This window comes from Cantharellus anzutake, assembly GCF_015039405.1.
Source record: "Cantharellus anzutake strain C23 chromosome Unknown EI90scaffold_5, whole genome shotgun sequence".
In the NCBI taxonomy this organism is placed as follows: domain Eukaryota; kingdom Fungi; phylum Basidiomycota; class Agaricomycetes; order Cantharellales; family Hydnaceae; genus Cantharellus; species Cantharellus anzutake.
Window position 1 is genome coordinate 893,481 of NW_024066955.1, and position 23,707 is coordinate 917,187.

At 47.8% G+C, this 23,707-nt stretch overlaps 10 protein-coding genes across 10 annotated transcripts; 5 read left to right on the forward strand and 5 right to left on the reverse strand.

Moving 5' to 3' along the window:
* Positions 1-296: 296 nt before the first annotated feature.
* Positions 297-1,040, reverse strand: EI90DRAFT_3035868 (uncharacterized protein; the record flags this gene model as incomplete). Its single annotated transcript, XM_039058655.1, is given in 5 exon segments — positions 297-344; positions 360-384; positions 406-568; positions 604-797; positions 1,034-1,040. The coding sequence occupies 3 exon segments, from the start codon at positions 1,038-1,040 to the stop codon at positions 416-418; spliced, it is 354 nt and encodes a 117-aa protein (XP_038921884.1). The 3' UTR covers positions 297-344; positions 360-384; positions 406-415.
* A 3,567-nt stretch (positions 1,041-4,607) lies between these two features.
* EI90DRAFT_3035877 (uncharacterized protein) lies at positions 4,608-5,606 on the forward strand. Its single transcript, XM_039058656.1, has 5 exons — positions 4,608-4,690; positions 4,752-4,900; positions 4,948-5,114; positions 5,174-5,298; positions 5,384-5,606. Exons 1-4 carry the CDS (start codon positions 4,676-4,678, stop codon positions 5,296-5,298), a joined length of 456 nt encoding a protein of 151 aa, XP_038921885.1. The 5' UTR covers positions 4,608-4,675; the 3' UTR covers positions 5,384-5,606.
* Positions 5,607-6,068: 462 nt separating this feature from the next.
* Positions 6,069-9,905, reverse strand: EI90DRAFT_3035879 (putative multifunctional beta-oxidation protein). The gene is made up of 21 exons (XM_039058657.1): positions 9,874-9,905; positions 9,768-9,794; positions 9,674-9,704; positions 9,470-9,621; positions 9,009-9,399; positions 8,734-8,941; positions 8,404-8,676; positions 8,117-8,287; positions 8,002-8,052; positions 7,794-7,946; positions 7,696-7,742; positions 7,563-7,634; positions 7,501-7,521; positions 7,343-7,465; positions 7,046-7,277; positions 6,882-6,978; positions 6,797-6,824; positions 6,688-6,743; positions 6,568-6,634; positions 6,438-6,510; positions 6,069-6,367 (listed from the first exon to the last, which is right to left on the reverse strand). The coding sequence occupies exons 3-21, from the start codon at positions 9,683-9,685 to the stop codon at positions 6,273-6,275; spliced, it is 2,322 nt and encodes a 773-aa protein (XP_038921886.1). The 5' UTR covers positions 9,686-9,704; positions 9,768-9,794; positions 9,874-9,905; the 3' UTR covers positions 6,069-6,272.
* A 1,434-nt stretch (positions 9,906-11,339) lies between these two features.
* On the forward strand, positions 11,340-12,062 carry EI90DRAFT_2076081 (uncharacterized protein). The gene has a single exon (XM_039052526.1). It carries the CDS (start codon positions 11,549-11,551, stop codon positions 12,011-12,013), a length of 465 nt encoding a protein of 154 aa, XP_038921887.1. The 5' UTR covers positions 11,340-11,548; the 3' UTR covers positions 12,014-12,062.
* Positions 12,063-12,223: 161 nt separating this feature from the next.
* EI90DRAFT_2078088 (glutathione peroxidase-like protein) lies at positions 12,224-13,821 on the reverse strand. Its single transcript, XM_039052529.1, has 9 exons — positions 13,777-13,821; positions 13,570-13,646; positions 13,332-13,382; positions 13,230-13,258; positions 13,059-13,149; positions 12,885-12,959; positions 12,695-12,805; positions 12,513-12,610; positions 12,224-12,445 (listed from the first exon to the last, which is right to left on the reverse strand). Exons 2-9 carry the CDS (start codon positions 13,609-13,611, stop codon positions 12,412-12,414), a joined length of 531 nt encoding a protein of 176 aa, XP_038921888.1. The 5' UTR covers positions 13,612-13,646; positions 13,777-13,821; the 3' UTR covers positions 12,224-12,411.
* Positions 13,822-13,851: 30 nt separating this feature from the next.
* On the forward strand, positions 13,852-15,042 carry EI90DRAFT_3285894 (sterol-binding-like protein). Its single transcript, XM_039066992.1, has 5 exons — positions 13,852-13,985; positions 14,096-14,170; positions 14,326-14,455; positions 14,620-14,738; positions 14,805-15,042. The coding sequence occupies exons 1-5, from the start codon at positions 13,956-13,958 to the stop codon at positions 14,829-14,831; spliced, it is 381 nt and encodes a 126-aa protein (XP_038921889.1). The 5' UTR covers positions 13,852-13,955; the 3' UTR covers positions 14,832-15,042.
* A 528-nt stretch (positions 15,043-15,570) lies between these two features.
* Positions 15,571-18,580, reverse strand: EI90DRAFT_3117053 (P-loop containing nucleoside triphosphate hydrolase protein; the record flags this gene model as incomplete). Its single annotated transcript, XM_039062948.1, has 5 exons — positions 15,571-15,723; positions 15,816-16,015; positions 16,099-17,684; positions 17,745-18,267; positions 18,319-18,580. 5 exons carry the CDS (start codon positions 18,578-18,580, stop codon positions 15,571-15,573), a joined length of 2,724 nt encoding a protein of 907 aa, XP_038921890.1.
* Positions 18,581-19,117: 537 nt separating this feature from the next.
* On the reverse strand, positions 19,118-20,135 carry EI90DRAFT_2906044 (uncharacterized protein; the record flags this gene model as incomplete). The annotated part of the gene is made up of 4 exons (XM_039054233.1): positions 19,118-19,632; positions 19,692-19,758; positions 19,815-19,970; positions 20,019-20,135. The coding sequence occupies 4 exons, from the start codon at positions 20,133-20,135 to the stop codon at positions 19,118-19,120; spliced, it is 855 nt and encodes a 284-aa protein (XP_038921891.1).
* A 132-nt stretch (positions 20,136-20,267) lies between these two features.
* Positions 20,268-22,554, forward strand: EI90DRAFT_3035901 (uncharacterized protein). The gene is made up of 14 exons (XM_039058658.1): positions 20,268-20,455; positions 20,541-20,697; positions 20,770-20,802; positions 20,865-20,899; positions 20,980-21,068; positions 21,151-21,167; positions 21,234-21,312; positions 21,368-21,513; positions 21,652-21,675; positions 21,734-21,769; positions 21,867-21,886; positions 21,972-21,982; positions 22,126-22,319; positions 22,415-22,554. The coding sequence occupies exons 1-14, from the start codon at positions 20,381-20,383 to the stop codon at positions 22,432-22,434; spliced, it is 936 nt and encodes a 311-aa protein (XP_038921892.1). The 5' UTR covers positions 20,268-20,380; the 3' UTR covers positions 22,435-22,554.
* Positions 22,555-22,826: 272 nt separating this feature from the next.
* EI90DRAFT_2080641 (uncharacterized protein) lies at positions 22,827-23,697 on the forward strand. Its single transcript, XM_039052533.1, has 3 exons — positions 22,827-22,965; positions 23,226-23,249; positions 23,350-23,697. The coding sequence occupies exons 1-3, from the start codon at positions 22,918-22,920 to the stop codon at positions 23,536-23,538; spliced, it is 261 nt and encodes an 86-aa protein (XP_038921893.1). The 5' UTR covers positions 22,827-22,917; the 3' UTR covers positions 23,539-23,697.
* Positions 23,698-23,707: the final 10 nt, after the last annotated feature.

A 23,707-nucleotide genomic window follows, 5' to 3' on the forward strand; every position in this document is an offset into this window, starting at 1 on the left:
GGACATTCAAGACTCGATTCACGCGTTTTGACTTTCTTTCATTGTTGCGTTTTCGAATAAAGGGCATCCCATGAGTTGATATTATTTCTCGGGGTCCTGTTCGAATAAGGCTACTCATCCCTACATTTCAAATGGACTCGTCAAGATTTTTTTTTTTCTGGTTACTTGGCACTCTTGGACTATCATGTCCGACCATGTTATTCTGCAATCTGAAGCTGTCACAGGATCCAAACGGAGCCGAGCTTGTTTTCCCGTCTGTACAGGCCACACACTTGCATCAATGATCAACCAGACCAGATATTCCAGCTTCCCTCATCCCCTTAGTGGGCCTGCTCACCCCCAACCGGCAGTACGCCAACTGACTCATGGGATTGCCTCCGTTGCTCAGCAGCTGTACACTTCTGAGCTACATTGCTTAACTGGACAAATCACCTTGTAATATTATCAGGGGTCCGTCAGCACCGAACGTGAGTTGCACATCTGCGGAGACAGCGACGAGGCCAGTCCAAGCTAGTCCCAAAACTAGTGTTCCGAGCCTCCACAGTATCCAATCATCACAGCTCCCTTTCTAATACGTTCAAGCAAAGGACCTGCTGGACGTACGATAAGAGTCACCGCCAAGCGCTGATAATGATGTCGCCATTGATCACCGACGACAATGACCATTGTAACCGGATAAATCCCGAAAGCCCTTAACGATACTATCCAGATGCTGGAACTGGCATATGCGACTTTTTGATATGTGGCCGCAGTTGAAACGACGACCTGCACAGTGCGAATAGGTATAGGGCACAAGCCTTAAACGAAAAGAGTGCCGGTCGCATCGGTTGCGGGCTAACTACGATATCGCCAAGCAACAGTGAAAATGCAAAGTCGTTGGGAACTGACTGGGTGCACAAACGCCGTTTTCGAACGACCTTGGTGTGATTCTCGTTTTTGCTCAGAATATGTTCAGACTGAACGTATACATACATATTACGAAGTTGAATAGAGTAAGATGCCTTCATAAGGTTGTTTTTGATCTTACCGGCACATGACATACTTGCGCGCGGTGGCCAGGGGTTGGGGGTTGGGGCTCTGCTTTCAATTACCCACAATATGGGAACTTGAGATCGAGATCAGCAATAACCATAATGTGACTTGTATCGGAAACAAAACGTGAGAACGGTTGGAGGCGATTTCGTTGGAAAAAGGAAATCGCCACGAGCTCCTGCTCCTGCTGGGTCTGATCCTTTTCGCTTTTCGCTTTGGCACACTCCATTCTTCATATGTCCGACAACCCAGCCAAATGTGGCTATTGGCTCACGATCAGTTAGCGATTCTGGTGGTCTGCCTAGCTCGGATTGGGGTGTCATTCACAAGGTTTGTCATGGTAAACCTGTACTAAGCAAGGGCGTTCAACTCGTCTGGACTGTTTAACTTTTCTCAAATCGTCACTACGACTTGATATTCGACATCATCGCTTCCCCTGAATTTCCGTGAAGTGCTGCAAGTCTGCAATCATTCTCAATCAGTATCGCACTCGGCCGAAATGCCTCTGGGACCGACCTGCCTTTCCAGCTTCCTGACGCCGGTGTCTTGGATTAAAAGAGCAGTGCCTATTGGAAAGCTGATAGAGCTGACAATAGTGAAGTGTATTAGCTTTCCAATCCTTGCACGCATCCACTAGTGACGACGATATGGACGAACTGGGTAAGAGTCTGGCCCCGGATCGAATAGGATTCCCATTAGAGCTTGCTGCGGTAATTCACGCCTTTGTGATTTCCAATGAACAAACACAACGGGCATGACTCGACTCGCGGTGAGATATCCCGTGTGCTCATTAGGTTGAACATTGTGATAATGCGGTCCTTGACCCCGGGTTTGAGGTGTCTACCCATTGCGATGGGTCGGTCTAATCTGGCGGTGCCATTTGAACCATGACGATGAACGCTCATGTCTTTGCCAAATTGTCAATTGATGGGTTGTGCCCGATACATCCTTTAGAATCAGATACGACCGCGACTGCCAGCCTCGACTGCCGCAGTGGGAGGAGTGGGAGGAGTGGAATTTCAAATTGGTGTATGCCTCACTCACTCACTCACTCACTCACTCACTCAATTCAATCGTCAAATGTGTTGAGAAGCTGGTGACTGTCATTAAGCGAGGGAACCCTGTGGCTTGCTTCATCCCCGCCTGGTCATCTTCCCCCTCAGCGGTGTATGAACTTGGGTCCTGCCACAACCGGCAATTTCCTCCCCAGCTGCTCCCATCACCACTGCTCCAGTGTACAACTTTCCGTCTGCTGTATATGCAAGTCCTCTATGATCCCTCCTAGCTATATATCCCCTTCGATTTGATCTACTTGACTGTCGCTGTGCCCTTCTCCTTCGCTACCTGGTGTTCGCCTCATTCCATTAAGAATCAATTAAGAATACTGAAAACCTAGAACTACCCAACCTCTCTTTCCCATCTTGAGAACTGGTATCGTCTGAACTGGTTAACATCGTCACAAGGACTTGCTTCACTTCCCCTGAATTGCTGGGAAGCTTGAGTCTCCAGCCGATCTAACCAATATCATATCATTATCAGTCGGGAATTGCCTTGCCCTAGATTGGGCCGAAAATATCGTGCGACCTGCCTTTTCTAGCTTCCATCATAACGCCCAGCGCCACCATCATTGTCAACCCAGGTACATATTACATACTAATCGGGGTCACATGTGCATCAAGATTCTGAATTGCTGGGTTTCTAGTAGCAGCTCTGTTAACAAGAATATGCACTTTCCACTGCTGTGAGTTTTAATATAACACCCTACCATCCATACCTTATGCTCGATGCAACCAAGAACTGTCAAGTCTGACATACTTCCTCCCCCTGATTTACTCCAGGTTAGCTAGCCTACCTACCACTAACCAGCAACAAACGATTGTTCCTATTCCGGCCTGGTTTGTGAGACATGTCGCCCTTGACTTGCTCACTCTATCCAGGAAGCGTCATTTTCAATTGATACCCCAATCATTGTTTACAGCGCATATCGTAATCGCCTCCTAAGGGTCATCCAATTCCTGTTAGAGTAATTCACGCCTTCATGATTTCCAATGAACGAACAACAACAGGCATGATCTGCTGAGATACTTATCATCCCGTGTGCTCATCGAGTTGGACATTGTGATAAGTAAGGCCCGAGTTGAGGTGTCTGCCGTGTGTAGCGGTGAATGTGGTCAAAGGGATGTGTACTATCTCTTACATAAGTATTGCTCTCTTCCACATTATCAATTAGATGAGTTGTGCCCGATATACTCTTGTGTATATGCGGCTGGATAACATAGGAATATAATTCCGCTACTCTGTAGCGGTCTTGTAAATTTTTCGACCCTGATTGAATGCGTTTGATGACAAGGTCCTCTATTATTGCCAACTCTAGATAACCAGGTCCTTATACCGTACCGCTTCCTCGTTTCAATGTTTGCCCTTTGTCCGCGTGTGTCCATCTTTGCAACCGATTTCCGGATTATGACAGATATTTTCATGATGTATTTACCTTTTTGCTCTCCTCTGTATGCCCTTCGAATATCAAAATGGTCCTCCATACTGTACGCACTTCACGCTCTTTCAACCACGATGACGTCCATCTTCCCTCCTTCGATTTTAACAAATCACCTGCTATTAACCAGACTATTGTTCATACCTTGGAGTCTGTATCTTCCTCTGACCTCTGTGCTCTCTGTTTTTGCACATCGAGTTGGACATTGTGATAAGTAAGGCCCGAGTTTGAGGTTTCTGCAGTGTGTAGCGGTGAATGTGGTTAAAGGATGTGTACTATCTCTTACATAAGTATTACTCTCTTTCCCACATTATCAATTAGATGAGTCGTGCCTGATATACTCTTGTGTATATGCGGCTGGATAACATAGGAATATAATTATATATGTAGCAGAACCAGGGCAAAGCGCAACTAGAAACACACGTGACGCACGGAGATCGGTAGTGTGTGCGCAATCTCTCCACGTGGCAGTGATCGCTGACCTTCGCGAAACCGCATCGGGGATTTGTTGACGCTCGCACCCAATTCAATCGGACAATTATACTGTTTTGCGCTCTCTCAATTCAATGAGAAGATACTGCCAATGTTGGCCATGACTTCGGTACTTACCCTGGTGTATGGATTGGTCCCGCAAAGGGGAATGCTCAGCCCACGTCTCTTCTCATACCACAGCTGCTGCTGCTAACCACACACACCTATCTGCTATATACAATCCTATGATCCCTTCTGGCTATATACACCCCTTGTCCGACCTTCGAATCAATCTACTCGACTCTCGCTGTGCCCCTTCTCCATCGCTGCCTCAGCTCATTCCATTGAGTTGAGAATAGTGAAAAGCTAGAGCTACCCATCAGCCTACATCTGCAACGTTCTTCAGCTTCCACTCTTTCGTCGCGTCCGTACGTCCTCGATGGATCGGTCCCATCTTGAGGATGCACACCATCAACTTCTCTTCATCCGATCCATGCCACCGATGGCTCACCTCTGGCGTATCTTGAGGAGGTCCGCCACGATGATGGTTTGATCAATCGTGTGACGTTCTCTGCTAGAGATAGGGGACTAGCGCCCATCGGTATTCACTTCAGGACCGAGGGACCGAATGAAAATGAGCTTGTCCGTGTGAGGGGTTGTTCGAATGCTGACATAGACATGCTGAGGATGGGGGTGCGTCGGGACATTGTCTGTTTCGGTTTATGTGCAATTAATAGGTCCCTTCCCCCTTCAGCCTGATGATAGGTCGTGTATGGGTGTATCAACCATTGACATCGAGGGCCACCCCCATAACACAGTCGTACCCTCTCGCTTGTTCGACGTACTGGTTCATGTGCCTTCTTCAGCTCGTACTACTTACCCAACGCATATCTACCTTGACGCGTTGAGGGGAGTGCCTACGCACAGCACGCATATATCACCTCTGTCAGGCGTTTCAGAAACAATGACGCCATACGACATCGGTCCCTTATACTACAGGTTGCTCGAGATGGGATGCCGGACTTCAACCTTCGGATCGACCGTCTCCGGGACCATACTCTCTCATTTCTTCAATTCCTTCTTCGTCGTGGACGGTCTGATGCATTGGATACAGTGGGTACTTGGTTCTTCGTGACATTGTTCACATCACTTAAAATCTCTTTTTTCCCCTCATAGATAACCGTGTCCGAGAATTTGCAGTTACTCTACGATGCAAGGTCAAGCGAAGAAGCGGTACTGGACCTACCTCAACCAGTCCCACTCCTCGAATTCGGAAGAATCCTCGAGGTCGTACTGGGTGAATCCTATTCCTACAATGTGTTCGCGGTAAGCACGCAATTTGTTCTCACAATTACTAGGTGTAAGAACTGAAAGACTTTGGGGAAAGGAAAACTGCTGGTTCGTCGTTTCGACTCTTGAAGAGGCATTCGTGAACGTGTTTGGTGCTCGCTATGTAAAAGGTAAAGCGAGTCATTCACGTCTTGCTAGACGAAGACGTACTGGAATTTGGAACGAGCTTGCTCTTCGAGGATCCAAATAAAAAAAAGCCAGTTAGAGTGAAGATTCGATGAAAAGATCCCCTGGATTATGATTCATGTGTAACACGCACCGTTATTTGGGGCAATAGGTCTTTCAGGTTGCGATTTTCTCCGTTCTTCATCCCAAAGTACATAACTCCCTTGCAGAGTTGGTTTCCCCCCATCCGTCATCCCTCCCCCTTTCAAAAAAAAAAAAAAAAAAAAAAAAAAAGAGAACCCAGCGTATACATTGGTTACATGCGGTCGGTCTCGTTCTAATTTTTCCGTTTGAAGTGCATGATGAACGTGTTGTCTGCTTTTTTTTGCGTCTGCTGTAAGTTTACGGCCTCGCGATTCTTAATCGTAGGTTGCTTGGAATGTAGTACTATGCAAACGGGTCTTACCTTACTACGTATCTGGATAACCTAAACTATGTATTGCCAGTGGCCTTTTTGTTGTCGCCGACTTAGCTGATAACAGTCACTTTCACAGCGGCAAGAACAGGACCAGATTTCAGTCTGTAAAAGATTCAATCCTCCGTGCATGGCATGCGTTACATTTCAAGGGGAGGACGTGTGGTTGGAGATGTCACAAGTGAATCATGCAATTAGGTATATGGAATCGTGTGAGATTCGCGGCGCTTCCGCCTTAGCTAGTAACAGATCGTGGGGGGCGGGCTATTATTTTCGAACAAAGGAGTACCATATTTACAGCATCCGCAAAGGGAATAAACAACAACAAAAAAAATTCCCGAGTGCTCATAGCTTCGCCTTGGTTTTGGTTGTCTCTGGGACTTGCAGCGTAGCAGCAGCCGCTCCAAGAACGATCGAATCGCGTTCTTTGGCTTTCGTAACTAGTTGTAAGGGAAATGAAAAAATGAATAAAATGCACAACGAGGTTTGAAAACGTAAATATCAGCGCACCGAAGATAACTTTGTCACTCTCTTTCCACATTGACGTGACAAGAGTCTCTCCGGGAAAGCAACGCCGGCGAATCTTTGAATACACTCAATGTCATTTTCATTAGGGGAGCGGTCTTCCCACTCACCTAACTTTGATATCTTTCCACGGGCCGAAAGTTTTTAAGATATGTTTCCCCGAAATACCAATGAAGCAAGACCTGCGAGGCTGTCACTCAGAAACTACTATCAAACCCGCGAGGCACAAGGTGACTGACCGTGGAGAATTGGGTTGTCAAATCCACCAATCGCCGCGAACTCGGGTTGAATCTAGGATCAAGAACTAAGACTCCATCGTCGAGGGAAGTCGATATGAGACGTACGTGAAGTGGATTGTAGTCGCCACTCAATCTACGCAACGATGACCACTTAGTTCAATGATCCCAAGAAGAATTTGATACGTATTACCGGTAGATAGCTGCTTGCTGCGGCAGCGTTTTCTCCTCGACCACTGCATCAGGCTTGCGCTTTGGAGGATTATTGGCAGCCGTAGCTGGACCGCGATCTATGGATGACAACACCACAATCAACGATCAGAAAGCCACCTCCGTCATCAATACATGCGACCGTACCTTTCCCGGTCTTTCGCCCACCAAGCCCCCCCGAACCTCGAACGAACACAGTCGACTGGTTCTCACAGATCAGTTCATTAGAGGCTTTATCCCTTGTCTCGATGACAACAGTAACAGCTGCAGCCTTTCCCTTGTCAAGGACTTCCAAAAGGCGTGCAGTACTGACAAGAGTGCCACTCGTAGGGATAGGCTTTTTAATCGAAAGGTATTGCTCGCCATGCAGCAACTTGGCCTTGAAAAGAAAGCACGGGACCTCATGAGTACTAAACTCGACCAAAATTGGGCAGCAGAACGTACAGGGTTGAAATTAGGCAAGAAGTCTAACGGCAAACTCGAAGAGGTGGGGAATTGAGGAACGACACCAAAGCTAGGAAGAACCTGAAATTCCTCGTGATTCTCAAACACCCACTGAAGTTCTTTCTCAGTGGCACCAATACCCAGGTTGTACAGATGACATCACGCTCGGTGTATGTGTACTCGCCGTCTCAACAGAGGTCTTCTTAGCCTTGGCGACGACCTCGGAGTCCTCAGGGTCGGCGTAAGGGCTATCACTCTCTTCCTCTCCCGTGTTTTCAAAGTTACCCATAATCTTGAGGCATCCATTAGTACGCCATGTCCCATCCATTCGTAGTCAATCCTAGTTTGCTCACCTGCATAAGCGCCTCTTGGGTCGAAGTTGGATGCGTAGCCCTTCCATCTAAACATAAACTAAGCACCTCAGATAAATCAGGAAAACAAGAAAATTTACCAAAGCGAGTGATGACATCCCACTTGCTGAGCACCCGCTCAGGAGTGAGCGTCTTGTCGTTGGGGAAAGAATGTCCGAAAGCACGTTGCCACCTGGTCTGAGCAGCCCAGCCGCCAGAAATCTCGAACAACGAGCCAGTCGTCTCCTCGTTGGCTACGAGAGAAAATTTTAGTGCAGTGGAGACACGAACCGCGGAAGGTTGCGCTACCAGAGCTGATAAGATAGCCCACGACAGGGGCGATGTAATCGGGTTGAACATCTCGACCATCTCTGGAGGCCTGTATCAAACCAGTTGAGGAATGGCCCCATTTCGGTTCAACGACTCAGAGGGAAGAAAGCATACCAAATAGTGCTGGTCATGGCAGTTCCAGCGTTGGGTGCAATGACATTGGCCAAAATACCATATCGCTTGCCTTCGATAGCCAGGGTTCTAGTAAGACCGATGATGGCAGCCTTGGCGGTAGAGTACTGGAAGGAAGAGTGAGAACAGAACCCTTAATTCCCTTCCTCTAATGGGGACGTCTACCCACGTTTGCCTGTCCAAAGTTCCCATCTATATCAAGTAATCATCAGCTGACACTGACACCTTACATCCAGCAAGCCAACTCACAAATCCCAACACCCGAAGCAGTCGTCAAGATCCTTCCATATGTCTGCTTCTGGAAAATATCCCAAACAGCCTTACAACACTTATACGTTCCCTTCAAATGCACTGCAATCACATCATCCCATTCCTTATCACTCATAGCAGTGAAAGATTTATCACGGAGTATACCAGCATTCGCAACGAGTGCATGGACACTTCCAAAGCTATCGAGAGCAACTTTGACGATCGCTTCGCCATTTTCGGCAGAGAAAACCGCTGGAACAGCTTTCCCACCGGCTGTGTAGAGCGTGCGTAAGACCGTAAGCTTCTTGAAAAGGGGAACGATTGACGTACCCTTCTTAATCTCCTCTACAACGGCATTGGCTCCTTTGGGGCTAACATCATTCACGACTATATTTCCTCCAAGCCTAGCAAACATAAGGGCATAGGCACGTCCAAGACCAGCTCCCGCACCGGTAATGATGATCGTCTGACCATCAAAACGGACTGGAGGATCAAATTGTTTATTCGTAGGCAATTTCTTCGATTCCTCGAGGGTGGCCTGAGTTAGGAACAGCAACTCAGCCATCAGGAAGACTTCCTATAATCACGAAGAGACAAGAACATACCACCCCATCTTTACTAACCATACTCTGCGGATATTCCGGCCTCGAAAAGTCAACGATCTCATCCCATCTCGCCCTAACAGCACTAGGCGAAAACGACTCATCCGTCTTGAACACAGCCCCTCCACTCCTCTCCCACCGAATCTCAGCTACAAACCCAGCACCAACTTCGAAACATTTCCCAGAAACATCATCTGGACCATCAGGATGAGTTAGCACCCCTATAAGAGGAGCTACGAATTCGGGTTTAAGCCCTGCCAGCATTTCAGGTGACATGATGGTCGCCGTCATTGGGGAAGCTGCTATGGGGGCGATAACAGAGGCTTTGATGTTGTATTTGGCACCTTCGCGCGCAAGGGTCTTTGTGAACCCTACGAGGCCCATCTTAGCGGCACTGAATGGGAGTAATGAAAAGACAGGGTTTCATGCCAAGGATAAAATGGACGCGCATAGACCCTGCGTACCTGTAATTCGCTTGACCCATGTTACCGTAAAGACCCGCCGCACTGGCAGTATTGATAATACGACCAAACTTTTGCTTTCGGAAGATCGGCCAAGCAGCTTTCGTGCAAGAGAAGGCACCTTTGAGATGGACTTCGTGAACTTGGTCCCATTCCTATGGAATAGCCGTTAGCACGACAGTAACGGAATCGCTTCTTCGTGCAAACCTTATCTGACATTTTCTTAAAACTCTTATCCCTATTTAATCGCGTACAACATATCATTTAATAACTCAACACTGTTCGTCGGATTTGTACGAACCGAAGGATGCCGGCATTGTTTATTAAACTATTGATGAACAGTGAGATGAAAAAAGGTCACTTATGGTCAGCTCTGAATGCAGAAAGTAAAATTTAATTTCACTGACATCGTCACGGTTCCAAAAGCATGAACAGCAGCCTTAACCACAGAAGCACCATCCGTCACAGATGAATTATTCGCGATTGCTTTCCCGCCGGCTAACAACAGAAAACATTGTGCCATTCATCGGAATGGCGGCTTGGCTCAGTGCACGCACATTTGACAATATCATCAACAACCCTCTGAGCGTTCTCTTGACTGACGTCATTCACCACGACGTTCGCACCCCTCGATGCGAAAAATTGTGAATAACTATATCATCCCAGAACATCCACAACCCGAACGTTAGCAAAACCGTTGGCACAGGACAGAGACGACAAGCAGCAATGGGAATTATTCCCTTGCGGCAGACAGAAGTGAGGCGCACGCCGACAAGTGGTTCGAGTAATCCGGCGACATCGGGAAGAAACCAATACAGAAAACTTACACCTTCCAATACCGCCCCCAGCACCAGTAATCACCACCGTTTGTCCATCAAATCTAAGCAATGACATCCTTGGCTTTCTTCAGAGGCGACGAGAGAGCAGTCCAAGAAGATTATGGGGGTTCGAGCGAGTTGAGCCGGGAAATTGAGTTCCCGATTCCCATGTGCGCCCGGATCTGGGGATTGTTCACACGATTGTCGGAAATTTGCGTGCATTTAATTTAAGTGCAATTTTAAATTACTACCTTATTTCACGTGATAGCTTCGGGTGGCTCTGCGCGTCGTAGCGATCGATGGGCGAAAGGCTCTGGTCCTAACTTCTTGAATTGTAAATACTCTACGGGTTTTAAGTAGCTTCTGACCGCCTGCCGCACGCTGCTCAGTTAGAACTGGTCACTGCGCAATTACTCCGCTTTCTCATCGCTATTGGTAGCGCTGCTGTGAACCACCGTCTGCTTTCTAGCTTGACGTTTAGACCCTCGTGATGTACCATAAATGTCATTTGTGGTCAAACCCCACGGGATCGTTTTGGGGACTTCTGACATAAAGTAATCCAAGTCAATTCTAACTGGGGATAAGCTATATTGTATGGACATCGATAAGAAGGGCTTCCCCGCCACTTGGGTTAGGGGACCAATCGAATGGCCCATCAACGATTGCCTTACTTACCCTCAATATGCGTTCTTCCTCTCCCACTGCTGCTACCGCATTCTGAGGTATGTGATATTCGGATCTTCATTATCACTGTCAATCAAGTCCCTGTCCTTGTCTCCCGATCTGGATTCTTCGCCCTCCCCACCATCGAAAAGCCGCTCGTCATACCACTTTAATGTATCGTGATACATGGTCGATGACATTTTTAGTGCTCCAAGCCTTCCGTCAGTTCCCGCCGATAAAAGTTGCTCGAGTGAAATCCCTGAGATTTTCAACTTTCCTGAGGTACTCCACTCCTTATCTGGCAGGAGTAGGAAATATACCTGTAACGAACGCTTCTGATGACCAGTGCAGCCAGAATGCTTACCAAAGTTACCACACCAGCGATCAAACCAACAGTAACCTTATTAATGCCCCATCGCTTTGCAACAACGTTGGTTGGGCTATTTGCCCGCGTTGTAGAAATGGCATTGCCGTCACTGTCTAGGTTGGGGAGAGCGCCTGAAAACAGCAGGAAGAAAATTGCCTAGAGTGTTAAAGATAAGTGTTCTACACTCGCAACCTGTCCCTTCGTAGCTAATGAGACCAGGTACACACTTTTAAGATGTGGGATGAACGATATTTCCCCGCTCCTTTTTGTTGGGAAAACGAGCGGGCATGGCCATACATATGGCTCACCATTCGATATGCCAAGAAATTCCTTGGCTTCGTGGTAAGCATGAAGGGGCGTTTCATCATTTTGATAGAATGGAAACAAAGTGGCTACATCTGCTTTCAGTGCGTTCAATCCCCGGCACCGAACCTCTCCGACCCCATGTCTACCAAACTTCGAGTGGCCACATGCAGAACACAACTGGCCAGGCCCATGGGACTCGGAGCGGGTACCCATGCTGATGGCCTGGTTCTTTTTGGCATGGGTCATAAGCCGGATTCGCTCAGACGAGCTTCGCTGAGTCTTGCTCGAATGGTGCCAAATTGCCAATATTGCTGGACACTTACACGGACGCTTCTCGCACACCCAGTGGTTTTGTGGTGGGGACACATCCGAATAAGGACGTTCCTGCCATGAGTCAAATCGTGTAACAGTAATGCAACCAATTGGGAAGTTTGGTCTGCGGGAGCTAATCTAGTAGACCTCGATTAACATTTCATACACAGAGCAAATTCATAAGGATTTGTCGTCCTTAGTTGCGCTCATGTGGGTGGCGATTTGACTGGGCTCTTCTGTATTCCTCCCTGTTACACCGAACAACGTACCTTCATGGAGCGACTCACATCATATCCTTTTCACTCAAGCCTCATGGGTTTCTTGGTTTCTCGAAGCGAGGGAAAACTGAAGTTCTAATCTTTGCTGTATCGTTAGACATGCTTGACCCTTTCCCCCACAGCCACTTCCCATCAAGAAGCGAGGTTAGATTACAGTCAAGAAATGAATACATCATTAACGACAGCCTCATTGATGACAACCTACAAACGAGATTTCCCCTTGTCACTAATAGATCTACATCCAAGGCCGAACCTCAATCATCAACAGATCCTCCACACGTTAGTTAACGACCATTATTTACTCTTTCAGGTACTTCTCGATATACGGAGTGATTTGATCAGGCGTCGTCGTCGAAGCCCATCTCTCAACGACCTTCCCCTCCTTATTTACCAAGAATTTCTGTATCAGAGGAAGGGCGCAAAAACAGCTCCTGTTAGCAACTCCCGTTCGAAAGAGGGGATTGTAGCATACGGAAATACGAACCTCAAAGTTCCACTTGATGCGCGTAAGACCCAAGATCCCCGATTTCTCGTTCTTCAGCCATTGATAAACTTCGTTTGTATTATCTCCGTTCACATCGCTCTTCTTCATAAGCTATATAGCGTGTGATTCACGTCAGTGTGTTAGTTATCCCCGATGCTGGTTGGGGATGGAATATGGATGCAGCACGTACAGGGAAAGTAACGCCATGGTTCAACGTGCAAAAACTAGCAATCTCCTCATCGGTCCCAGGTTCTTGTCCACCAAACTACATGCAAAGTGTCAAGAGTTGAACAGTTAATACAGATCACCAACACCAGGTGCACTGCAAACGCCGCCGCGATATTGGACATGATTATGTAGATACCTGATTACTCGGGAAGCCTAGGAGAACGAAATCTTGATCTTTGAACTGATCCCAGATCTTCTGAAGTCCGTTGTATTGAGGAGTGAAGCCGCTAGGGAAGTCCAAATGGGAGAAGAGAAGGAGGTAATACGGATAAGCATTGTAGTTCGTTGGGGTTTTACGGAGGCGCACCATTTCGAAGCGACGTTCACTATCAAGACCTACGACACCATGAAGAGCATAAGAACGTCTAAAGCGTGGCATTTGATAACAAGAGCTGGAAGGATAACGTACCACTTTCCCCTTAAGCTGGTCGAATTTATACTCCCCTTTCGGAGCCTCAGCCTAGCATCGCGCACACACAAGCCGTCCCCCAATTATGACGAAAAGGCAGGCACAAGTTTCAGCATAGAAAAAAAAAAAAAAAACCGATGTATTCGGAGCGAGAGAGAGAGCAGTGATTCCAATACAAGAGGATGTGAATGCCAAAGTCAGAGAATCATTTGGAATTCTCTGAGTGATGCGGACGGACCTTGAGATCATAGAACTTGGAGGATGACAAGGTGCTTTGCATTCTGGAAAGTTGAACTCGAGATAAGGGTGTAAAGGCTTGAGAAGGTCGAGGTAATATACGTGTGGAGAAGAGGTTGATGTGTGCGCAGCAATTGTACGAATATATATAGTGGCCAGCCTGATTACTTGTGGTGGATTGTTACTTATGACGCAAGTGGTTGCTTACCAAGCCGAAACCGATCATCTCCGTCAGGCACCAGTGAGAGATGTCCGTGGGAAGAATGCAGGCTCCGGAACCGGCTTTTCTTATCCGGATTGACCCAACACAAGAAACTTAATATTCCCCATCACACCTTTTGCCTTCACCACTACTACCACCAGTACTGCACCATAGTCCAGACAAAGATGCCAGATATTCGTGAGCCAGGATACAAGGTTAGTCCATCCTTCAGCAATGAGTAAATCGAGGCAATACTGAAGCGCGAGAACTCAATACCCCATGAAAAATCATATGAACACGCGAACCAAACATCGTGGTCGCGTAGATCGGAGAACTTCTTGCTTCTGTCCAGGAGGTATTTGCGAGTGATGAGAAAGCCAAAAATGACCAAATCAAACGGGTACGTACCAATCATGGCAAATGTCTCAAAGAACTCCCAGCAGCTAACAAATTGAAAAATCGGCAAATTCGACCACTTTACTCGATGCTGCGTGTGCGCGCTTTCATATATGCGTGAAAAACGTTTCTTTGCCACAAAAATGAACGCACGAACAGGTGAACGGAATCTTTCAGCTTCGCGCGAGTAGAGATGGGAAAGAAGCTATATGGACGGTCGATTTGAAGAAGGAAGGCAAGGTTTCCAAGGGCGAAGCGGGAAAAGCAGACGTTATCATCTCCACCTCAGGTAAGTTATAAACAACACTAGTTTTCCATCTAACCATTCTCCCCCCCCCCCCTTTTCGCCCGCGCGCGTTATCGATCCTATGCATATGTGCACTGACTGTAACTACCCTGATTCAATTCCGATCCCATTAACCGCCAACCCATCACCGCTCATGCAATGTTCAGATGAGAACTTCATCCTCATCTCCCAAGGGAAACTCAGCGGTCAAAAAGCTTTCATGACAGGCAAACTTAAGGCAAAAGGAAACATCATGCTCGCCACAAAGATAGAAAGCGTTCTCAGCGTGAGTTATTATACCTTTCTCTCTTCATGCTTGACATCTTGACGCGTCCGATTTTGATTTTGGTAGGCCGCCAAGGGGAAAGCAAAGCTGTGAAAACTATTTTACCTGCGCGTTTCTCTCACCCACACCCATCTGGACGTTACGTTACGCCGTCCTCGCTGCTGCACTCTAGCCCCGAACCCTTTATCATTTGAAAAAATTCTTTTTTTCACACCCTTAGATCAAATGTAGTTTTCCTAGTGTTGCGTGCGCTGCGTTGCAACCGCCATTATAATTTAACTCTCAATGATTTCTTTTCCTTTTCATAAGATTCGGATTTGAAATAACATTAAGTCCTAAGGCAAATCGTCATTACAAAAATGTTGGAAGGGAAGGCTATGAAATGAGAAGCAATAGGTAATATGATACCCAATGGTAGTGAGGCAAGGAATGGACATAGCTCGAGGGTATGTAGTGATGCGATAGAGAGAAGTGGAGGATCAGAAGAACAAGACTCCATGACAACTATATATCAAGAGGGATTAGGCATGTAACGGAGTGCGCGTGGGGATAAAGTTCAAGTTGAGAATGAGATGAAGCGTAACCCACGAAGATGTGGGGACTAGTGGAGTCATCAAGTAAACCAAGGAACATGAGACCACAAGAATCAACATTTTAGTTCGACTACTTTTCCTTGAAGAAGTTGCTGAACAAGCCCTGTTGTCTCCTTTGAGTGGGCTGTGGATCCTGCCGGAGATTCGTCAAGCTTTGAAGGGACTTCATCACCTTGAGAAGCAGAAGAAATGAAAAAAGGGGACATCAGAACCCAACCGCAACCCCCGCAGTTTGCAGATCATGGAGGAGACTTCTTTCGTACCTGCTCTAATTTGTCCTTTCGCTCTTGAAGATCCAGATGCGCCCGAATCGCTGGGTTTTCCCGCGCGAATCTTGCAATCTCGTCCCGATCAAGGTCGTACATTAGCCGCGAGTCGATCTCCCGGGGGAACTGTAAAAGAAAAAAGGTCAACGTCAAATCGTAATATCCGTTTCCGCACCAGGTGAGTGTAAATAATAAAAATTCAAGGCTCACGAACGCACCTGGTAAAAGAATTGATCTAATAGTTCAATATTTAGGAACATAGTGGCCGTATACGCGAGTTTGTCAGCAACGACACTCAGGAATGCTTCAGGACAGAATATGTCGTTCCGTGGACCTGCACGGCACCGTTTAGACTTGAGGGCCATTATCCGGAGTTTCAGGATCCCTATACGATCTTGACACAACAGGGCATTACGAGCTAAAGGGAGAAGAGACCCACAACGAGCATGCTCACATCAACAAAACCAGAATTATCCATAAGGAGCGGCACACGACACGCACCGTCAATAACGTTCGCCGGACTGTACCGATACGTGTCGGCAACAATCGGAACATTGTCCTCAGATGCAGGCTCCTCTCCCTTCCTAACAGCAACTAACCGCCTTGCTACTCTCTCCTTCTCCCTCTCCTCAAGACCCTTCACATAATTTGTCAAATTATTCAGCCTCCTGCCTCCACCAACCCTTTTCCTCAACTCAGCCAATTTATCCTGACACAACACAACTTCGCGTTCAAACAGCGCAATACCTCTCTCTCTCCCACTCTCCCATTCTCGCTCATCAGCTTCTACTTCGTGTTTATAAGGTTTGATACAATTTTCCACTTGGTCCGAAGCGATACCCAGTCGTTCGCGGAGGATTTCGTGTGAAAAATCGATGATGCGTTCTGCAGCGGAGGGATGATGATTGAATGGTTCTGCAGCTGCGATGGAATCGATAAGAGCTCGAAGACCGTCTGCAACAAGGTTCGTGGAGTCACGTCCCACTCCAGACTTGGTGAGTAGCGAGCTAGCCGCTTCCAGCTTGTACCGCCAGTAAGGGTCAAGTTCTTCAACATTAACTTTAGGATCTTGACCCAGCTGATGGAGTTCTAGTGTACGTTTGTCTGACCAATATAGTTGTTCCAGAATATCCAAGACTTTGTTGTCCAACATTGATTTGAGCTTGGCACGGATCTCGGGTTTGGTGAGTTGGGAAGTATAAGCCTTGAATCGGGCTTTGAGCGCATCGACGGTCTCCGCAACGTAGGATTCAGCACTGATACGGCGATCGTTGTATAGTACCTTGAACTGATAGTTCGCTTCTTCGAGTTCTAACTGGACCGCGTTTGAAATTCCATGCAGGGAGCTCGCCATACTAGATTCTAGTACATCCATAAGACGACGACGAAGTGTTTGAGTGCCAGCCAGAACCGAAGTCCCTTTCCCGAAATACTCGGGATGTTGGCCAAAGTAAGCATCCTCACGACGAGCCACGGCTGTCGAGATGTTGGATTTCTCCTTCCCAAGGAGTGATTTCTTCTCATCCCTGGGGAGCGACTTGCAGACGACCCCAACATACCCTAAATGGAGAGGATACCGATTTCCGTTCAAGATTTGGGCTCCGTGTTCGGGAGCCACAAGGTCCATTTTCGTAATCACCCCAATAGTCCTCAAACCCAGCGGATCGACCTTCCGACTCGCTCTCAGTGCGGGAGAATTGGCAAGATCAACATCAGCGGCACAAATGGCAAGGATAATGTTCGGTTCGCGGATGTACCGCTCACAGAGCGAAGAAATCTTCTCTCTCAACTCTTCCGGCTGGTCCAGTGAGCTGAGCTGAATGTACCCCGGCAAGTCAATAAGCGTGAGGTCAGGAACATGCGGACTGTGTATTCGCAAATCGATCGGCTTATCGGAGACGGCTTCCTCTGAAGGTACAGCCAAGTTCATATCCGTCAGGGTCTTCTGGATATGGGAAAAATCATAGATTTTCCCAGTTTGTAAAGCGGGGAATTCTCCATACTCTCTCGGCATCTCCTGGCCGGGCTTTGCGGGTGTGTGGATCAGAGTCAACTCAATCGGACGTCTGGTCACCATATTGTCTCCCCTGTGGAAATAGATTGTAAGAACAGAAAAGCATAACCACGGGATGATCGACAATGCGTACTTGGGGAGAAATTGGTGACCTACAATGGCCTCTAAGACAGAGCTCTTGCCTGAACTCTGACTTCCGATTACCACAATGCTCGGCAACTTCAGCGTGTCGCTTTGGTCAATGCTGAGCAGCACCGATCTAATCTCAATCAGCTTCCGAGTGAGATGCATCAAAGTGTTAGTCTCTCCAGAGTGATCATCCTTCTCTCTTGAATCAGATGGAGAGGACATGGTGGCCGCGACCAACGAAGCCATAGCAACAGCTTCCTCAATTGATCGATCTTTGGGAGATCTGGGGTTCTCATGAGAGTCAGAACCCTTATTTCTACCATCACTACCATCATCGCCAGAAGAGGACGAAGCAGAAAACAAGTGCTTCAAGAATTGGGGCGCCTTCGCCTGTGGTATCTCAATTCCTTCCAGATTCGAGGATATAGACTTGGAAACGGATTTTAGCTTGGAAGAAGCGTCTTCAAAAAGTTCTGTTGCAGTCTCTTGGGCGCTATGCACCCAATCCAGCGAGGTCTTACGAAATTCTAAATTGAAGAATCATCAAAACGAGTCGAATTGCATCTACGGAGACGCACCATCGATGCGATAATTCGCGTATCCAAACGCTCCTGCTCCAACTGTGGCTCCTGCAATGGGTACGCGGAACGCACGCGCGACGAATCGTGGTATCGCGGAGTACGAAATTGCTCTTACGTGAACATAACGAAGGGAACTTCTACCAGCCAAGAATGAAAGTCGTGTCCGACGCGAAGGTGATAAAGCGGAAGAGGGCACGATGGTGGATATTTGTCGCCGGCCCGTGGTGTCTCTTGCCAGACGGCGGGTTACGAAAAGCATTGCTCGGGAGCGGCAGGCTGAGCGGCAAGTTCCATGGGCAAGGCACGTGGTGGGGCGCGTGTTGACATGACACTCAGTTGACACGGGTGTCAACCGTTGATTGATTGTCAACTCACATATCTTTTCTCGGTCATTGTTTCTGAAGGGCTCCGCAGCCATAGCACCCTGGGAATGCATTCGATAGGGTCGTCTCTGACTTGCCAAGACCGTGTGGTGAAGAAAAGTTCTGGACTTTACAACGAAACCTAGGCGCATTATCATTAGATCAGTCCAAACGTGGTGGCTCCCCGCCCCTTTACAACAACGGAGCACTCTTCTGAGAACAGTGACTCAAAAGCTGCTGTTTTTCCAGTCTAGGAAGTCATACCCTACGCACGGCTAAAATCATCCACGCGTTGATCATATTTCAGCATGAATATACGAATGTATTGAGTATTGTCATGCAGAACTTTGGTCATGGAACTTCTGTGGAGAAGCTGTTTGGATCTGGGATAGTCTAGGCACGTTCAGCCCACCACCACTCGTTTCGAATCCCGCTCAACTTACCGCGTTGGGTTTCACTCTTCGCTGGCCAAATATCGCCGTACCTACTCTGATCACCCCTGACCCTGCCCGAATAGCTTGCTCGAAATCGCCAGACATTCCCATGCTCAGCTCCAGCGCACCATCCACCCCCCAGTTCAACTTTCCATCTTCCTTTCTCAATAGATCTTCCAGAATAGTAGCAGTTTCGATCAATCTGGAAAAATCTTCATTTCCTTCACTCGAAGCAGATTGTTCAATTGAACCTATTGTCATTAGCCCGCGGAGATAGAGCTGGGGGCAGTCACTAAGGATATACCGAGTGAGTTGGGTAACTTGGGCGATATTCCTCGCATCGGGGTCGTCGGACGTTCGCAGGGGCGGAAGCCCTGATTTGCTGTTTTCTCCAGAAGTATTGATTTGAATGTAGACGTTGAGTGGTGATGCCCGTGTGGATGGAAGTGCTTTATCCAGCATCGTTGCCTTTTTGGCCGTATCAAGAGTTTGTATTGCAAATAGGTTAGGAATGGCTGGGTAACTCGTGTCAATATTTACCATACGTATCTAGTAACCCTGGTCCTGATCGCACCTGCTAGTACTTTACATTTATTGCTTTGAAGTGTCCCAATGTAATGCCATTGAATACTTTGGGGGAGCTGTGCTTCATGCACATCAGGATCAGGTGGTTCGTCCAGAAGGGCGCCGAACGCACGATTGCTGCCTTATCCACGAGCTCCTGAACATAATTCTCTCCAAAATCCACTTGGTGACCTTCCTCGTGACAAGCCAAAATGTCTTCGGCTGGCTTGTACTTTGACACAGCAACGAGAACAATGTCTTTGTGACGGAATGCAGAAGGTAGAACTTTCTGGGCCTGTCGAAGAATGCATTGGACAACACCCAGTTAGGTGGATACGCGGCTACGAACGGCTTGGGACATCCGCGCTCTGACTTCGCCTAAAGACTCTCTGAGCTCCTCAACTCTCTCTTTCGTGGCGTAACCGAGAGAATGGGTGTCGATGGTCGAGTCCATTTTGCTAAGATGCGCAACAACAAATCGCCCAAAAGTTAGAGGTGATATGTGTATGTTCCGTCTCAGCAAGTACAACGAGCAAGTTGACACGCCCCTGAGCATGCAAGGATGACCCTTAACGGATGTGGTTAAATTGATCGTCAACAACTCAATTGGGAGATTTGACTCGCGAGTTGTTTCCCACAGTGCCCAACTGATCACGCTTCTCGGCAGAGAGCAAGAACAACGGAGCGACTCAAGCCAAAATGGTTACATCCCATGATGAAGCAGGGACTCCCCTACTGAACTGGGGAAATGTCTGGTTTGGGTTTTTGTTTATTGTGCGTGGACACGTCTTCACGTCCAACTCCACTGATGACAGTCTCGAGTTCCTGACGCGTTTCCATCCTTATAAATCTGCCGCAGGTCTTGGATATCTTTCTTTCCATCATTCTCGGCGTGAAGATAGGGGGTTCGCTCTTGTCTGCGAGCGTCCGATGCGTCCTTCAACTTTCTCTCCTGGGACTTGTGCTCCAGAGCGTGTTCAACGCCCGCAATGGGTGGGCAGTGTTCGGGATAACAGGTGCGCGTAGGTCCCCGGTATACCCGGGCCTTCTGACTGATTTTTTTGTACCGCGGGCCACGTCTATGCCAGTGTTGCTGATGTGTCTGGGCACATTTGAGGTTGGTGCGTGGTTACGCTTTTGCGGCGTAGCAAACTCGCGGGTCTTGACGTTGCCCTCGCTTCAGTTATTAATAAAACGAAGATGAGATTCACAGGCATGGTAGGCAATTTGCGTGGAATCTGCAATTTCTAATCGCTGGATGTGCTGAGGCTCGCTCGCGGACTTTGCTGTTGTGAAAGGTCCCTGCGATAATGGCTTCCATGATAATTGGTACAGTTCCCGTCTCCATCATTGGTGGGAGATTTGCAATGCGTAATCAACCCTTCTGGTATATTCGCTTATCCACTTGAATGGTTATGCATGCTAACCAACGCAATGGGCAATAAAATATTCCCTTCGGGAATTTCCAGGGCCCCTGAAGAGTACAGTGAGTGATCGAGCGGTTGTGGCTAAAGTGGACACGGGGCTCATTACGTCCTGCAACTCCCATCAGTACCTACTATTGGAATGCTCTGTGGAAATGCCATCTCCGCCATTGTCGTTGCAACGAATTCAGTGCTCCGTGAACTAGAGTCAGTGCCCTGATTGCCGTTCATTCCCCATAACATTCATGGATCCTTTCGAAAGGACAAAGCGCGAAAATATTGAAGTCTTCCTTGCATTTGGTGCCACGCGTCTCGAAGCATGCAGGCCTATTGCAATCGAGGCGCTACGTTTGGCCCTTCTTCCCACGATTAATGCGATGAGTGTGGTTGGGCTTATCTCGATCCCAGGTGAGGGATAATTTACCTCTTCTTTTCGCGGGGGCTCCAGGCAAATCATGGGCATTAATAATGCTGCTTGGAGCCAACCCATTTCATCCGATTGCCGGATTATGATAAGCGCTCCTGATGCCGTGATTGCTTCAATAGGAATGATGACTGGTGCACTGCTCGGTCAGTTGTTCTGAACCCCGTCTCTTGATGCGAATTGAGTTTCCTGGCGTCTGAACAGGTGGGTCGAGTGTAGATCAAGCTGCAAAACTGCAGAGTAAGTCTTTCGTTCGGTTCACCTCCATCATTTCTTGTGTGCTTCTTTATGCATTGCTGCATGACTGCGCACGGGCTGATCTACATCTCAATTATAGTGGTTATCATGTTCATGATCGTGAGTCTGCGGAAGATTCCCGGGATTCGATCAACTCACTCTCCGATCGAATATCCGTCTTTTGGATTGGGACCTATTGCTCTAGACTGCAGCCTCGTGAGTTTTTTTGTTTTTTGTTTTGTCTTTTGCCTATCGTTCTTGAAGACTTTGGTGTTTGCTTCAAGACGAAGTTTAAAGCCAGAATACTAACAATATCCCTTTTTTATACCGTACCAACTTGTTGGGTGACTCACAAACAGGGCACTAGCATCCATTACATCGACTCTTTGGGCACTAACCGTTACAGTAGATGACGAGCATCGTATCCGGCCAGATCGCATACAGACACAACAACACAGCATATGGCGTGCGTGGGATCGTCTCGGTAACAACCTCGGTTCAGGGATTCGATCTGTGTTGGCAAAGGTACTCCCTCCCCGAATCAACCCATTCGCTGATGGGAATCGTAAGAAGAGCAACGGGAAGAGTGTAAGTGGGGAAAGAACCCCGCTATTGAGTGTGCGCGAGGAGGGACCTGAACCCACTCACTCGAATGGTCTTGCCGTTAGGGGGGAAGATCATGGCGATCAGACGATTGGTCGAGGCGGTGGCGGAAGTGTGGGTGACGGTGGACACGATGCCCGAGATGTTGAGCGCGGGTAAAGGGGGTGAGGTACTTGAAGCATAGCTGGTTATTACTTAAATTAAGGGCTCTTACCTTGATCGGAAGAACACTCCGAAGGTGGGTCTTCGGCTTCTTTGGAGTTGGTTTTTCTCGGAAACATGCGTACCATTGTGTGTACTTCCATATATTGACATACATAATGACATGATCGCGTGGGGCTTGAGCACGTTGTATATGCGGTTCATTGGCGGTGAGATGAGGTGACAAGCTGCAACAAGCGGCCTCTGAGGCCACTATAAAGCTGAGCCCAACTGGGGTGCCGAAAGGAGCTTGTTACCAAGGGATTGACGATTAGATCCCCCCTCATCTTCATTTACTGATCGTCTCGAAATCAAACGAATCATCATATCAAATCTGCCCACAAATTATGTGCTTCCAAGTTAAATGCAGTACCTGCCAGAAAATTACATGGAAGGTACTCGTGCTCACAAATTTCACAATCGTTCTCGGCCACCATGCATGCAAGGTCGTAGAAGGAGGGAGAAAGTCACACGACGCCTCAGCGGCGTGCGCATGGCCCCCCTCCCTTGAACTGGGTGCTTCTACTTGATCAACGATCATCGACGTCGCGCCCGCCCACGTTCCCTTCCCATAACACATGCCTTTTTTCCTTTCCAAAAACAAAAACATTGAACCCTGAGTTGACTTTGTTTTGATCATTTCCGTCTACTTTAGGGTTGCGGGAAGCATGTCGACCAGGTAAGGAGAGAGAGAGATTTTTGCCATAGAATGTTGACACCTTATTGTCCGGTCATGAACACCACCGTCCTGGATTATATATTGGTCGCTCGCCCCTTCGGCCCCTTTGCGCATCCATGACGGCCCGCTGCCGCCGATACACATGCGCTTACAGGTGATGAAGAACGTGGATGAGAAAGACAAGTGCACCTGCACCCGCGAAACATCATCTGCGGTTTCAACGACGACGTCGACGTCGCCTCCGCAAAGTTGGGGTTCCCGATTTGCGCCATCGTGGTGGAAGTCTTGACTTATAAGAAAGGGGGACGTTGCAAATGATGATTAGCCTGTCCGCGGTGCCGTCATTCTGGTTGCGTCCTGCCTTAACTGATCGATCCTGTATTGTGCACTCCTGAATATTGACCTCGTTCAAATATTTCTCTTGTTGAAAAACCAAAAAAGGGGTGAATAGATATTTT